The following is a 17495-nucleotide window of genomic DNA, read 5'->3' as shown; positions in this document are numbered from 1 at the left end:
GTGGATATTGGTATTTAACGGAACGGAACGGAACGGAACCGTTTAAAAATTTTGAAATATAAAATATATCATAACAACTACTAGCTGTTTGTTTATTTCTATGTTATTTTGAGATAAATGAAGCAAACCAACAAATCATTTCATCAATTCAAACATCTTGCATATGTGCATATCACTCCTGTGTTGTGTACAGCTATAACTTTTATTTCATCTATGATACTACATTACTTACACGGATGATATTACTAGTTTGTTCATCAAGCTAGCAATAACGCAATGTGTATCCCATATTACGTAGATTTCTAATATATAACGAGCACATTCGCAAGGAAAAAGTTTAATATTCATCACTTACCTTCCGTCTGAACAATTTTCTTCTGGTTCCGTTCCGTTCCGCAAAATACCATTACCCGTGTGGATATTGGTATTTAACGGAACGGAACGGAATCTTTCAAACTTTTTAAATAATGGAAAATATCATAACAACTACTCACCGTTCCTTGAATTTTGAGATAAATGAAGCAAACCAACAAATCATTTCATCAATTCAAACATCGTGCATATGTGCATATCACTCCTGTGTTGTGTACAGCTATAACTTTTATTTCATCTATGATGCTACATTACTTACACGGATGATATTACAAGTTTGTTCATTAAGCTAGCAATAACGCAATGTGTATCCCATATTACGTAGATTTCTAAAATATAACGAGCACATTCGCAAGGAAAAAGTTTAATATTCATCACTTACCTTCCGTCTGAACAATTTTCTTCTGGTTCCGTTCCGTTCCGCAAAATACCATTACCCGTGTGGATATTGGTATTTAACGGAACGGAACGGAATTTTTCAAAGTTTTTAAAATGTGAAACATATTTTTACAAAGGCAACATTTATTCATTATATAATAAATCATTCGATTTTTTTTTAAGGAAGAATTAGCTAGTTGGTTAATCAAGCTAGCGAAAGACAATGTTTACATCAAGTCGAAGTTTATATCAAATCCATTTGCAGGGTTATAATCATTTTTAAAAATAAATACTTGATAGCCTTATGAGTGGGCTGACTTATCAAGTTGGGATTAAACTTCAATTGCGCTTCCGTAAATTAAAATTCTGGGAAGGAATTAGACAGTCCTTGTTAGAGAAACTCGAAGATTCTAGGTCAAACTGGATACTGCAAAACTCGGTTATAACGAAGTCACTGAGACCTAAGAAATTACTTCGTTATATCCGTAATTCGTTATAACCGTATAAGAAATTCATTAGATTTACATAGCTGGGGATCCAAGATGACTTCGCTATATCCGTGAATTCTCAATATCCGTGTTCGTACTAAACGAGTTTTACTGTATATATCTTGAAAGACTGCCCATAAGTATCGTCTGCATTCACGGGCCGGGGTCTTCGGAATCAGCTTAGTGAGATTGGAGAGAAAATGCATTGGCAGTTGTTTGCGACAGGACCATGAAATTCAGAGTGCAATCTTGCAAATTACAATTTTAAGTAATAAGTAGATTTGCAATCGTACAATGAAAGGACTTTGCTATAATATATAAGCTTCTCTCCGCACATATGCAAACAGACATGAAAATAAGAGTGCAAACTAAAAATACACTTGCCTATTATCATTCTTCTGAAAACTACATAACCCGTATTTTAATAGATTGTGTATTCACGTTTGACCTAAAATAATATTCCGCTGGCTGACTTTCTTAACTTTCTTTTTAAAAAGCTAACCTATAGCTTGTTTGTTATACATTGAAATGAATAATGATATAACAAATGTTGTTACGAAACTTTTGAATAATTTTCTTATGATTCCGTTCCGTTCCGCAAAATACCATTACCCGTGTGGATATTGGTATTTAACGGAACGGAACGGAATCTTAAAAAAAAAAATAATGGAAAATATCAAAACATCATTTTGGGATATAAGAAGCAAGCTAACAAACCATTTCATTAATATAAAATTATAAATATCTTGTGTGCTTATCTTGTGTACAACGTTAACTTTTATTTCTGTGATGTCTTGTGCATATCTTATTTTGATTACTACATGTATTTTGTACGAAAGATTTTGTGTACGACTTGTTTGTTTATGGGTGGAGTACTGCGCCATATTTCTAAACGCTCGATTACTACAGTTTTTTGTAAGCCTTGAATTCCACTGTGTAAGTGTTTTGACTGTTATAATTAGGTATTATTAATCTTCTAGTGATGTAATTTACCTCTGTCTTTATTGTCAACTATGCTTAGATTTGCATATTCTTGTTACCGATGGATTTTAGTTTACCATGTGCGTCAAGTATGGTGCGCCATTTCGTCGACAAACATTACATTTTGAACTTGATAATTACGTACTTTCAGTTTAATAAAGTCAAATGATTACGGTTTTAACTCATTATTTTCTATTCAATTAATGAATTTATTTATAGAATATATTTAAGATATGTTGCATTACTTAATTCTATGTGAAAGCTTTATTGGATTGTTTTTCTATGGAAACCAATACCTGTCATTTTTATTTGTATTTTGTTTATTACAGATTCTTATCGCATTGCAGTTATCTGTCAATTAAAATCTTTAATGCTTACTTTATGTCACATTTTGCACGAGAATACTTTAATCACAGGGGCTTGGTTGTTGGATAGTGAATTTCCTAATTATTTGTTCCCGAAGAAAAAATTGATTAAAATTGGTAATCTTATGTGTATTTTTGTGTATTGCAATAAATAAATTCACCGAAACCCCCCGTTTCAATCATGTTAAAAAAGTTTATTCAATGTACATTAAAAAAAGTAAAGGGACGACACTCGCCATTTTGGATTTATAGGGGGTCCTCATTTCAAGCTATGTTTTAAACAAGTTCTTCCGTTTCTCCAACGATTTCTGACGATATATAGGTTGTAAAATGTTAAAATTACTTATTCCTATCGTCTGACTACATCTGTAAGCTGCATAATAAACACATCTTTCCGAAATGTACTAGATACTTGCCAAACTTATCGAAAGCAACGGAAGTTTACTTTTGAGTGACGTAAATTCTCCATATAATCACTGAGATGTTCCGAAAATGTATGATAAATCCAGAGAGAGCAAAAATTCCGCGAAAAGATATTCCTCTTGGTTTATCCAATGCTTTCGGATCTCCTCAGTGATTACATGGAGAGTTTGCATCAACTTCCGTTGCTTTCGATAAGTTTGGCGAGTATCTAGTACATTTCGGAACGATGTGTTTATTATGCAGAAAATATATAATTGTTTTCCCTTGGACTAAAATGTTACACTTTCATTGGTTTAAACATAGCACGTGCATAAATCTCTATATTTGTTCGGTGAGAAATAATACTAGTATTAGGCAATATGGCCGTCATTGGCCGACGCTTCGTTACTCATTTCGACATTTCATTGAATTCAATACTTAAACCGCATGCCGTAAGTTCTTAATGTATTTGGAGTAGTTGCCCTTTGAAATTCATTAAAATTAGAGTAGTTGCCCTTAGAATATTGACGTCACATTGTTTTGTCTGGAGGAGAACAAAATGGCAGCGCCGATATTTGATCTGCAGAGGAAAGGGAGAAAACATTTGAAATTGAATAGGAACAAAACATTGTACATGCGCGGATCCAGAAAATTTTTCCAGGGGGGGTCCGAAGGATAATTGTGTTTGCCAGGGGGGGGTCCGAGGCATATTTTTTGCGATAATTTTACTATGTAAATTTAATAAATTTTCATTTTCCAGGGGGGGTCAGGACCCCCCCGACCCCCCCCCCCCCCTCTAGATCCGCGCATGTTGTAAGTAAACATGGGTGAAGCAAAGATTTTTAAAGAGTATTTGAAAGCTGAGATTGAAAATTTTGAAGAGTTTAAATGAGTTAAATTGCACGAGATGTTAGACATCTTGTACATGGCTTTGCGTAGATCATCGCTATTTGTGAATAAACATGTCGCTTGATAGTCCTTGGGAAAACAAATACTAATAGGTTAGTTACTGACTCACTACGGAAATATATTGGGTTGATCAATCTCATAGATGGCGAGGCGTAGTGAGTCAGTAACTAACCTAATAAGTAATAGTATGACGTGCCATAAGGGTAATCAGTTGTCGTTGTGATTCAAGTCTGTATGTTGATCTAGCGTTGGTGTGTGATTTGTGCTTTGAATTCATTTGTCTTTATATGTATATTTTAGTTTCTACCGTCGATGAGAGATTTATTGGCCAATAAATACATTTCCGAATATTTTGTTTTATTATAATTCTATGTTAATTTTTGAAAGCAAGTTTTCGAGATTGTTTTGTGCATATATACGTCTGTCTGTCGGTGTATACACTTGTCTGTACATGTGCTTTTTTATCTTCGGTATGTGACTGTGTCTATATTATACTTATATTCTAAATCTCAAATGAAGTGAATATATGATGTGTATGCACTGTAAAACTAAATACTAGTATATAAGATGTGAATAACTTGTACATGAAAGTTCGAATAAGATTTTTTTTTTACTGAAATCTGATTGGTTTAGACGCAGTTGATAATCCGTTATATTACCCTCAGCATTAGCAACTCCCTTGGCAACGGGTAACACACAAATTGTTACATACGCGTACGGTTTGCTGTATAATTCTCGTCATTTCTATGTAGAAGCAGTAAAATGTTCTCTAAAATTAAAACATTCAGTATAAAAAAAATTAATAGTCCTGTTTTGGAGGGTAACAGTTGAAATTGACACAATTGAAAGTATTAGGTAGGCGTACATGGTAACATCCATTTTTATAAAACTTGATATTATAAATACAACACAATCTATGATCTGTTGAGATCTGACATAGACTTCATTAAAGCCAACGATATATCCTAAACTATACCACGAGAAACGACACACAAGGCTGTTTAGTCTATCCTTATTTAAATGGGAAGCAACTCCATTTTGTATAAAATTCTAACATCCGGTAATGTTAATGCATTCATGTTTTTTCCGAGCCTGTCGGGAAGGCCCGAGAAGTTGCAATTAGACTACACTGATTAGTAACACAAACTTACAAGCGGAATACAGAGACACATGATTAAGCACATTTAATCAACATTATGATAATCTGTCTCTTGCTGTATCATGGATATGAAAATTCAGTGACATGCAATCCATTTAATGTGCACATTATATTTTTAACATATAAAGCATGTAAATGTATATTTAGCCATGATCAGTGGCAGTTAATCTCTATTATAAAACTGATCGTACGAACAAAGCCCTGAGATGGCTTTAAAAAAAGGAAAAGATTCCGTTCCGTTCCATTAAATACCAATATCCACACGGGTATTGGTATTTTGTGGAACGGAACGGAATCATGAGAAAATTATTAATAAGTATGGAATCCATATTCTTATATTAATATCTATTTTAATGTATTACAAATAAAGCCATCAATTATTTTTGGAAATAATGTTATCCCTCAGAATATGTTTGATATAATATAAAATTCTACTGGATGTAAACATTGTGTATTTTTAATTTGATAAACAAACTCGTTAAATCTCCCGTAAACTCCCGTAACAAATACATGTTCGTTATAGATTGAATAAATGCCGTGCTTGTTATGATATTTTCCATAATGTAGTATCATAGATGAAATAAAAGTTATAGCTGTATACAACACAGGAGTGATATGCACATATGCATGATGTTTGAATTGATGAAATGATTTGTTGGTTTGCTTCATTTATCTCAAAAGAACATAGAAATAAACAAACAGCTAGTAGTTGTTATGATATATTTTATATTTCAAAATTTTTAAACGGTTCCGTTCCGTTCCGTTAAATACCAATATCCACACGGGTAATGGTATTTTGCGGAACGGAACGGAACCAGAAGAAAATTATTTATAAGTATGGTAACAACATTTGTTATATCAACATTCATTCAAATTTATTTCAAATAAGACTATCAAGTATTTTTATCGATATTATCCCTGCGCTGCGTATGATCTTGGTATAATATGAATTCTACTTGATATAAGCATTGTGTTTTTGCTAGCTTAATTAACCAACTAGTTAGTTCTGCCGTGACAATGATATAAAATTGATAAACAAAAAATGAAAACAAAGTTGTTGTTGTATGCAGCACACGCACACAAACGCTGAAATTAATAATCAGCAAATACATAAAATGACTGAATTGATTTGATTGATAGACTCATTCATCTTTAAAGCTGCTTGGTCCGATTTTATATCAAATTCTATGCACGCTTTTAAACGATGGCTATGCTTAGTATATGTATAATAAAAGACATTGCAGTAGTTTTACCCGTCAATTATGCCAATTTCAATGAAGAAAAATACGTACAAAATTTGATAACAAAACAAACGACATTAAAAGGTACCGCCTTATTTCGCCTCATGTTAAATTTCACCCCTGACGACGAGACGGGTATGGTTGAATTACGACTTTGACATCGCATTATATAAAGGTCGAAATGATCAGACAAGTTACAAATAAACATGTGTACGTTTTGTTCGCTAATATTTCCAAAGTCTGCATTCTTTACAATCGATGCATAGCATGTGGGTTGAATAACCCCAATCATTCGGGGGGCGAAACCAAGCGGTTTCCTTTTCTAAACATTCCCGTGATGCATTTTGGTTTGTTTTTTCGTTTGCCCAAAGAGAAATTATTTTTATTTACTTTGAATATTTCTAACTTTGAAAGGAGACTGATTCTGCTGGTGTAAATAGGAGAAAGTCCATAACTTTCTAAGATAAATGATTTGTATGGAAAAATTTTTGATACTGTTTTTACAAAAAAATCGGACCAAGCAGCTTTAAAGAATCTGATAAAAAATTCAAGGAACGGTGAGTAGTTGTTATGATATTTTCCATTATTTAAAAAGTTTGAAAGATTCCGTTCCGTTCCGTTAAATACCAATATCCACACGGGTAATGGTATTTTGCGGAACGGAACGGAACCAGAAGAAAATTGTTCAGACGTAAGGTAAGTGATGAATATTAAACTTTTTCCTTGCGAATGTGCTCGTTATATTTTAGAATTCTACGTAATATGGGATGCACATAGCGTTATTGCTAGCTTGGTGAACAAACTAGTAATATCATCCGTGTAAGTAATGTAGTATCATAGATGAAATAAAAGTTATAGCTGTACACAACACAGGAGTGATATGCACATATGCAAGATGTTTGAATTGATGAAATGATTTGCTTCATTTATCTCAAAAGAACATAGAAATAAACAAACAGCTAGTAGTTGTTATGATGTTTTCCTTTATTTAAATTTTTTTAAACGGTTCCGTTCCGTTCCGTTAAATACCAATATCCACACGGGTAATGGTATTTTGCGGAACGGAACGGAACCAGAAGAAAATTGTTCAGACGGAAGGTAAGTGATGAATATTAAACTTTTTCCTTGCGAATGTGCTCGTCATATTTTAGAAATCTACGTAACATGGAATGCACATTGCATTATTGCTAGCTTGGTGAACAAACTAGTAATATCATCCGTGTAAGTAATGTAGTATCATAGATGAAATAAAAGTTATAGCTGTACACAACACAGGAGTGATATGCACATATGCACGATGTTTGAATTGATGAAATGATTTGTTGGTTCGCTTCATTTATCTCAAAATAACATAGAAATAAACAAACAGCTAGTAGTTGTTATGATATATTTTATATTTCAAAATTTTTAAATGGTTCCGTTCCGTTCCGTTAAATACCAATATCCACACGGGTAATGGTATTTTGCGGAACGGAACGGAACCAGAAGAAAATTATTTATAAGTATGGTAACAACATTTGTTATATCATCATTCATTCAAATTTATTTCAAATAAGACTATCAATTATTTTTATCGATATTATCCCTGCGCTGCGAATGATCTTGGTATAATATGAATTCTACTTGATATAAGCATTGTGTTTTTGCTAGCTTAATTAACCAACTAGTTAGTTATGCCGTGACAATGATATGAAATTGATAAAAAAAAATGAAAACAGAGTTGTTGTTGTATGCAGCACACGCAGACAAACGCTAAAATTAATAATCAGCAAATACACAAAATGACTGAATTGATTTGATTGATAGACTCATTCATCTTTAAAGAATCTGATAAAAAATTCAAGGAACGGTGAATAGTTGTTATGATATTTTCCATTATTTAAGAAGTTTGAAAGATTCCGTTCCGTTCCGTTAAATACCAATATCCACACGGGTAATGGTATTTTGCGGAACGGAACGGAACCAGAAGAAAATTGTTCAGACGGAAGGTAAGAGATGAATATTAAACTTTTTCCTTGCGAATGTGCTCGTTATATTTTAGAATTCTACGTAATATGGGATACACATTGCGTTATTGCTAGCTTGGTGAACAAACTAGTAATATCATCCGTGTAAGTAATGTAGTATCATAGATGAAATAAAAGTTATAGCTGTACACAACACAGGAGTGATATGCACATATGCAAGATGTTTGAATTGATGAAATGATTTGCTTCATTTATCTCAAAAGAACATAGAAATAAACAAACAGCTAGTATTTGTTATGATGTTTTCCTTTATTTAAAAAGTTTGAAAGATTCCGTTCCGTTCCGTTAAATACCAATATCCACACGGGTAATGGTATTTTGCGGAACGGAACGGAACCAGAAGAAAATTGTTCAGACGGAAGGTAAGTGATGAATATTAAACTTTTTCCTTGCGAATGTGCTCGTCATATTTTAGAAATCTACGTAACATGGAATGCACATTGCATTATTGCTAGCTTGGTGAACAAACTAGTAATATCATCCGTGTAAGTAATGTAGTATCATAGATGAAATAAAAGTTATAGCTGTACACAACACAGGAGTGATATGCACATATGCACGATGTTTGAATTGATGAAATGATTTGTTGGTTCGCTTCATTTATCTCAAAATAACATAGAAATAAACAAACAGCTAGTAGTTGTTATGATATATTTTATATTTCAAAATTTTTAAATGGTTCCGTTCCGTTCCGTTAAATACCAATATCCACACGGGTAATGGTATTTTGCGGAACGGAACGGAACCAGAAGAAAATTATTTATAAGTATGGTAACAACATTTGTTATATCATCATTCATTCAAATTTATTTCAAATAAGACTATCAATTATTTTTATCGATATTATCCCTGCGCTGCGAATGATCTTGGTATAATATGAATTCTACTTGATATAAGCATTGTGTTTTTGCTAGCTTAATTAACCAACTAGTTAGTTATGCCGTGACAATGATATGAAATTGATAAAAAAAAATGAAAACAGAGTTGTTGTTGTATGCAGCACACGCAGACAAACGCTAAAATTAATAATCAGCAAATACACAAAATGACTGAATTGATTTGATTGATAGACTCATTCATCTTTAAAGAATCTGATAAAAAATTCAAGGAACGGTGAATAGTTGTTATGATATTTTCCATTATTTAAGAAGTTTGAAAGATTCCGTTCCGTTCCGTTAAATACCAATATCCACACGGGTAATGGTATTTTGCGGAACGGAACGGAACCAGAAGAAAATTGTTCAGACGGAAGGTAAGAGATGAATATTAAACTTTTTCCTTGCGAATGTGCTCGTTATATTTTAGAATTCTACGTAATATGGGATACACATTGCGTTATTGCTAGCTTGGTGAACAAACTAGTAATATCATCCGTGTAAGTAATGTAGTATCATAGATGAAATAAAAGTTATAGCTGTACACAACACAGGAGTGATATGCACATATGCAAGATGTTTGAATTGATGAAATGATTTGCTTCATTTATCTCAAAAGAACATAGAAATAAACAAACAGCTAGTATTTGTTATGATGTTTTCCTTTATTTAAAAAGTTTGAAAGATTCCGTTCCGTTCCGTTAAATACCAATATCCACACGGGTAATGGTATTTTGCGGAACGGAACGGAATCAGAAGAAATATATTCAGAAGAAAGATTACTTAAGTAATTTTCATCGACGTTACACACACAGATTAATTGAGTCTGGTTTAAACCTCAACTTTATATTTACAGTGTCAATCAAACATCATAAAACAACTAGTGACTTTAGGTTTTCTCGGGAAAGAAGCGTGTATTGACTTATAGAGCAATGAGTAGCATATTTTATGTAATACACAGTTCATTAAAACAGCAAAATTTGTAAAACAATCTTCCATTTACGATAAGTTACATTGAAATAATGACGTTTTAAAAAAAATCTTGTTTCCCCTTTTGGGGCCTCTTAACTGGTTCCGTTCCGTTCCGTTCCGTTCCGCAAAGTACCAATAGCCGTAAAATTGCAACTGAGAGGTGCGATTTTACAATTCTGATTTTAATACGATGAATACAAATCCGTAATATATTAACTAATATCAAATGATTTAAATAAATATGAAATGCCATATGAGCATAAGAAAGAAAGTGCGGAGTGACCATGGTGACTATAAATAATTAATTTGAAAATTTTGCTGATAAACAATCAAGTTATCAATTGCTTCAAACGCGTTTTCATTTCTATACGCTAATTTAATTTGAGTTAAAATATTCTTAGGGAATAAGAGGTCAATCTGTTAATCATAATTCTGACGACTGGATATAAAACAGATTAGCTGCAATAATATCCCACAAAAATAGTCATTACCCCCCCCCCCCCCCAAAAAAAAAAAAAAAAAACAACAAAAAAGATTAAGGGCTATGCAGCGAAATATGAAACATTGACCAAAGGTAACGATTTGAATGTAGGCCTATACATATTACATATACATTTTCTCAATAATAACTGATCTGTGGGGAATCAATCATAATGTGTAAGACATCGTGTTAAATAAGATGTTGACATTATTTGACTGTGATCTTAACATTTTGTTATTTATGTCTCTGTTATGACATCATATTAAAAAAAAATGACCCCTTATTACTTATTTTGAATAACCTTCAGCAATTGTTCCATTAAATATTATAGTACTGATATATTTAGGCTATGTGATTTTCATTTTTTCAATTATGCAAACCCCGCCTGCGCCTCAACAATATACATCATTTGAATTTTTTGGACCGTAACTTTTCAATACAAAATTCGTAGTGTTATAAAAAAGACATTGAAAATTTTAAATATTATCATATATAATAACAATGAAACTTATTTGTACCTTGTACTTATTTGCAATGCGTAAAAGATAATAAAGAACGGCCGATTTTGCTAGGTGACCATGGTGACACGGTCAAATTACCACCGGGGCGAATTAACTTGAACCCTCGATGTCACGTCACATGATGTCAAAATGGCGTACGACGGGAACTGTCAAAATCAAGACTAAGTTAACAACTTATTTTTTACTTGTTTTTTAACTTAAGAAAATGGACGGAATGATGATGATGCCACCGGTACATAATTTTATGTTATATTCTTTTATTCCTAATGAGATGAACTTAATTTTGAGAGTCAATATGGAACTTTAGGTGTGAAATCAGATACAGTGAAGTCGCCTATTCCGGGTCACGTCAGACTGTTTCTTTGATATTTTGTAAAGCTGTTCTATTTCAATTTTATACTATATGTATATTGAAATTACATTTTGTGAGTTATTAAGCATTCAATTTGCTTTTAAAAAAAATTCCCGGAAACAATAATTACAGAGGCATTTCAACACATCTATTCAACAAGGCATGGTTTCCCCACTTTCAAATCATTTTCTCCATTTTCGGGTCATGTGACTTCAGAGTGCCAGTATTACAACTACTGATACTCAAGTAACGGGGAGCAATTTCTAAATGTAAATGACAGTCTTGATTTAGAATGAAATGATCGTCATTATGTCATCATTGTGACATAAAGAAAAATAAACTTTAAGAAAAATAACAAACAAGATTAATAAAATGACACCTAAGCTGGATGGATCATTTTATTCAATTGAATCTCTTAATTTTTTCTCTCTTTCACATTTTCGTAAATCTGCAGAAAAATATATTTCAGGTATAGTGACCCGCAATTGGGGAAATTCCTTCAGATTGATTTATAAATTGGTGTAAATTTATTTGAGCAGTTATCATTCTGAATAATTGTTGACATATAACTGAATGCATGTGCAATATTTTTCATCCATTATCGCCCTCCCATAACTTTCACATCAACCACGCTGCAGCATAAATAATGAAAATAGCTTGTCAAAGATGTGTGAAAATCTCCATCTCGAAAGCGCTTGATTTCTAAATTTGTTTATCGGAGGGTCTTTAAATGTTAATTTTCGAGGTATCAGGAGAAAACGTACCCAGGAGATAACGTACCCAGGAGAAAACTTACCCAATCTCTAGGGTACGTTTTCTCCAGGAGAAAACGTACCCTATGAAAATCATAATTATACTACTTTATTATTTTTTAATACTTTTAAATACTATTTTGCATAAAAAATATACAGAAATGTAAGAATTTCATAGATAAATGAATTTAATACTTTATAATTTTGACATTTTAAATAATTTTCAAATGCTACTTTAATGCATATTTCAATGCATAGATGTATAGAAATATATTATTTTTATGAATGATATCTTTATAAAAATTGTAGCAACTTTTATTTTACAAAATAATGACCTGTCATAAAGTGTTATCAGTCTACTTCTTCTAATTATCCATTTATCGGTAGCCTTACCGATTTGAGTTTCTCTATGCGAGATCCCCTGATTTTAATTATAGTGATAATCAATTAAATACCTGAAGAGTTATTATTATGTAATATTATGTATTGCCTCCCCGCGCAGGAGGTAGAAATATTCACTTTCCACACATTATACATGTCAGTGGCGTCGGAAGCAAATTGACTGTTCAATGTTACATCTCGTGGTAGTTTCCATATATATGAATCAAACAAATATTTAAAAGACTTGGGCTTGGTTTTATTAAGCAACTTTTATGTTTTATAGATAATTTTCAAAAAAATGTTTTAAAAAACGCGATATCGACTTCTTGAGATACTCATCATTTAGTTCTCCAAATGAGGTTGCAATAAAAACTACTTCATTTAAGAATATCTATGAAAACCATTATTTATTATTTCCATAGGGTACATTTTCTCTTGGAGAAATCGTACCCGGGTACGTTTTCTCCTGGAGAAAACGTACCCTATAAATTGGGTACGTTTTCTCCTGGGTACGTTTTCTCCAGCATTCATTTTCGAATATCATTTAATGATCAAAGACAGAAAGGCCAATGTATTTATTAAGTTTTTTATGCTTCAATTTAAACAAGATGACATGAAATACACACGAGTGACCCAGAATTGGAGACGACCTGGTATTGGCTACTTCACTGTTCTCCTGATATCAGTGATAGCTACATGTACACTTTACTTGTTAAGAGAAAATAGAGAATGTCCATGACACTTAAGAAACAATAGGATGTGATTTTCTCAAAGGTGTAAAACTCATTACACAGTCGTGCAATGAACACATAGTTTTAAAATCGAATAGTAAGGACATATATTCCAATTTTTTTTTTAAACATAAAAACCATTCATTGACGGAGCACGGTCATCTCATATACTCATTGATAAAAATTGACAATATTATAAATTCTATTTATTTGATCAATGATAGTCTATTGAAGCATATGTCTGCATGTTTATTGTAACATGTTCTGCAACTTAAGGTGGCTCACTACACCTTGAAATATTTTCTCAAATCAGCAGGAAATTACTTGATTATGATAGATACTATAATGAATAAGAAGTATTTAGTCAAATAGGCAAAAAATGAGCAACTTTGGACGAAAAGCTCCAGGTGGATACGAACTCATGATCTGCGGTTCAGAAGCCCAATACTTTAACCACTAAGCCACGACGATATACAACCCAATCGAACCATATAAATAAAATAGTTTAACAAAACATTTAAATCGCCATCATGTGACGTAGTGTCTTAAAAAGTATAAGTCTAGGTGTAGTGAAGGACCTTAATTGATCTGTATTTTAAAACCATAGACCCCTCTGACACATGCACTTGATTTTAAAAGTTGGCCTTTATTTGGTGTAGTGTCACAAACACAACCAATTTATAAAAAAAGAGAGATTTCATGATCGAGATGAGAGTATCTCATAGTCCACTAAAGAATTGACCAATGTGAGCAATGCATAAACGCAGATTGACCTTTGATGTGACCTTTGGTCATCCATTTATTACTGCTGTGAAGCGATAACAGCACAGTGCAAGTAGAAACAAAACGGACGATGTAAAAATGAATATTCAGCTGTATGATACTTTATGCGTTTGTTCAAGCAGCCAGGGGTAGGATAGAGCTATGCGGACTTTGGACCTTGTAGACTTAACCCTGCTTAAGATAATTATATAAGAACATCTTTGGAAACCCAACTGCCACTCTCACATACTATTATGGAAGACTGGCTGTAGGTTTCCATGATGTATATGAAATGGAAATTAGCACTTACAAGTCTTGTGTAGTGCATGTTAATTAAATGTTAAAATGCATGTATCTTCGAAAGCTTGGCCAGACTGTAGGTCGAGTTATGTACATGTATACATATATGCATTTAATTTTGTGAATTTCAAAGGTTATATGTATTGATTTACATGTGAAATAACAAATTTTTAAATATTGATTTTTTATTTGATTTGAATTTCAGCATTATTTTAGGTTTAATACCACCATCAAGCACCTACTTTTGAAGCCAATAAATGTTACAAACACTGAAGGTATGTGCACAATCAATTTGACTGATTTTAATTAAGTTCAGAAGGATAAGGTTTTGAAAAATTGCAATCTCTTGTTATCATTTCTGTCCAATATTTTCATCTTAAAAGTTTAGAATAAAAAAACCCCAAATTATAACCAATGTTAGACTAATAATATATTAATGGTCTTTATTTTTCAGGAATCATAGCTGCATCATTTGCATTTTTCTTCGCAACATTTTTTCTGGAAGGAACAAAAATTCTAATGTTTTATTGGACTGTAAGAATACAACAAAACCCACTAACATACGGACAGACAAGTGGCACAAACCAGGATTTATCTCCCTTGTTTGCATCTCTCATGATACCATCAGATTTAGAACATGTTAAAAAAAGAAGGTGAGTGTCTGTGTAAAATTATGAATTATCAATTTGAGCACCAATAGATAATATGTACATGTATTTTTTTTAAATAGATGCAGCAACCTAAAACATGTAAGCTTAAACAAAATTTTTTACTTTGATTGCAGACTAAATTACCATTTCTGGGGAATGATGACTCATGTGTTCAATGCCATTCTGGCCTACATTATTATGTTGGCAGTGATGCAATACAACTGGTGGATTTTTATTGCCGTTTTATTAGGTAAATACTATGAGAGTTTGCTTAGAAGAGAAGCAGAAAAATATATAGATGTATAATTAATGCATTTAGAGGATATATCGGTGAAGCAAGTGAGATAATTAAAAGGAAAAATTTTGGTAAAGGTGTACTTTTTGATATCTTTTAGACAAGTCTTAGTTAAATTTTTACTGCCTTGTTAGGTGTGCTTGTAGAGTGGTACCTTATATGATTGAATTGAGGTTTATTGGTAAAGGGATGCCAACTAATCAGTGAAATATATTAGATATCCATATCATAGGTATACAATACATATCCACATAATGTTTGAATGACCATCAGGGGATATTTTGAAGTGATATCTTTTTATGATAAAAAAAACCCCAAATATCCCTGCACAAAATCTTTATAGACAAACTATGTTCATAAAATTAACATATTTTTTACAAAATTTACAAATTGCCGTTATTTTATCAGGTACAACATGTACAATTGCTTTAATTGATATGGAGAGCTTGACAGATGTCCTTTCATTTTTACTAGGAAGCGGATGCGGTTACTTTTGTTTCGGAGCATTATCATATTCTATCAGGGAGAAGTATGCCAACCTAAATCTTTTCAGAGACACTGATTCTAGTCACATCAACTCAACCTGTGAAGAGGAGCCCCCAGTGTTAACTTGAATGAATGGTCTTCCACATCAATCATGGTTCTTTCCTCTGAACTAGATTTTCATGAATTACCGGTAACTTTCCACAATACTTTTGAAAAATCATGGTTCTTCCCTTTCAAGTCTTCAAACACATTCCTTTTGTGAAGAAATCAGATCAATTAGAAAGAAATTGATTTTGTTAATTGATCTTGCCTTATGGCTGTTAATGGATTTTTGAAATATTTTTGTTTTAAATTATTTGTTGATGAACAATTTGTTAATGCATTTATTTCTTAAAGTTCACTTTTACTAAATGAAAATTTTAAAAATTAACTCATTATTATTTTATTTTACAATATTTAATATGTGCTAGTGGTTCATTTGTTGTAGTCTGGTGAATGGGCCATTATTTAATGCTCTTATGATTATTTTATCGAATGTTATGTATTAAACATTTGTTTTTCAACAATACTCTGTTTTACATGCACAAATATTTGTAGTATTTTTTCATTGAATTTGATTGAGATACATTTAATTTTTTCCCCTATGCAGTTTGCATAGGTATGTTTGTGATAAATTGAGTTGATGCAAAGTTTAGCAGCATTGTTTCAAAGTGTCTCAGTATTGTACATAGGATGTAGAACTATAGGTTGTTGGAAAAACAAAGTTGTCAGCGTTTTTCTTATGCACAACAAACATCGAATGGAATTGGAGAGTTGTTTGCAGTTTGACACTCCATTTAAAAAAAAAAATACCCCATTATTATTGGTGCTTGATATATATACATTATAATTAATGTATTTTTTGTGCTATGAATGTTTTTGTATTATTTTGATGTATTGAATGTAGAAAAGGGTTTTGGGAAAAAGTCTTTTTAAACCGAAAAAACCCCAGGTACATGTAGCACAGTTGAATTATTTGATGGCTTTTTCTGTCATTTGAAATATCATGACATTGTATTTGCAAGTACAAGTACTACGTATTGTGAGTAAAAGTTTGTTTACACTATAACAAACATGTACATGTACATGTATTGGCCAATTATTCTCCCTATGTTTTTGAATCAGGCTACTTGTCAAAGAATCGTGTTCATTACTGCACTAGTTTTGTGCTCTTAATTGTTACTGCTTCATGATTTTTTATAAGACGTTTGAAGTAAATGAACTTATTTATACATGACTTTTGTATGTGTGTTTGTTTTCATTAAATGGACCCCCCCCCCCCCAATATTTTTTTTATCAAATAAAATTAAATCTTACTCTCTCTGGCAAAGAAAATGAACAATTTGTGAGTCTTTATTTCTGGGATTTCTTTACAATAGACTGATTTGATGGTATGGTTTGAAGAAAACCTATGTGTTCAATGGTGTAATTAATGTATAAAAAACCATTTAAGTCACCCTCCTCCTTGGATAAAATGTGACCAATCAACTACCTTGGAGTAATTGGTTATGCTAGCTAGTTTTTTAATGACTCCTCCAGGTTTATTATGATATAAGCTGGCATGATTACATGTACA

At 32.2% G+C, this 17495-nt stretch overlaps 1 protein-coding gene across 1 annotated transcript; it reads left to right on the top strand.

The window, feature by feature from the left end:
- The first annotated feature begins 11282 nt into the window (after positions 1–11282).
- Positions 11283–17156, top strand: LOC128157214 (uncharacterized). Its single transcript, XM_052819665.1, has 5 exons — positions 11283–11403; positions 14655–14724; positions 14904–15102; positions 15234–15349; positions 15869–17156. Exons 1-5 carry the CDS (start codon positions 11377–11379, stop codon positions 16006–16008), a joined length of 552 nt encoding a protein of 183 aa, XP_052675625.1. The 5' UTR covers positions 11283–11376; the 3' UTR covers positions 16009–17156.
- The last annotated feature ends 339 nt before the right edge of the window (positions 17157–17495 follow it).

Source organism: Crassostrea angulata, chromosome 7 (genome assembly GCF_025612915.1).
Source record: "Crassostrea angulata isolate pt1a10 chromosome 7, ASM2561291v2, whole genome shotgun sequence".
NCBI lineage: Eukaryota > Metazoa > Mollusca > Bivalvia > Ostreida > Ostreidae > Magallana > Magallana angulata.
The sequence above is the reverse complement of the archived record's forward strand: the minus strand, read 5'-3'. Positions and strand labels throughout refer to the sequence as shown.

Bases quoted from the DNA above. Each gene is read 5' to 3' on its own strand.
- LOC128157214 (XM_052819665.1), top strand. From the start codon at position 11,377: ATGGACGGAATGATGATGATGCCACCG. The intron at 11,404-14,654 runs GTACATAATTTT...TTTGAATTTCAG, and splicing joins GAATGATGATGATGCCACCG to CATTATTTTAGGTTTAATAC. The intron at 15,103-15,233 runs GTGAGTGTCTGT...CTTTGATTGCAG, and splicing joins GAACATGTTAAAAAAAGAAG to ACTAAATTACCATTTCTGGG.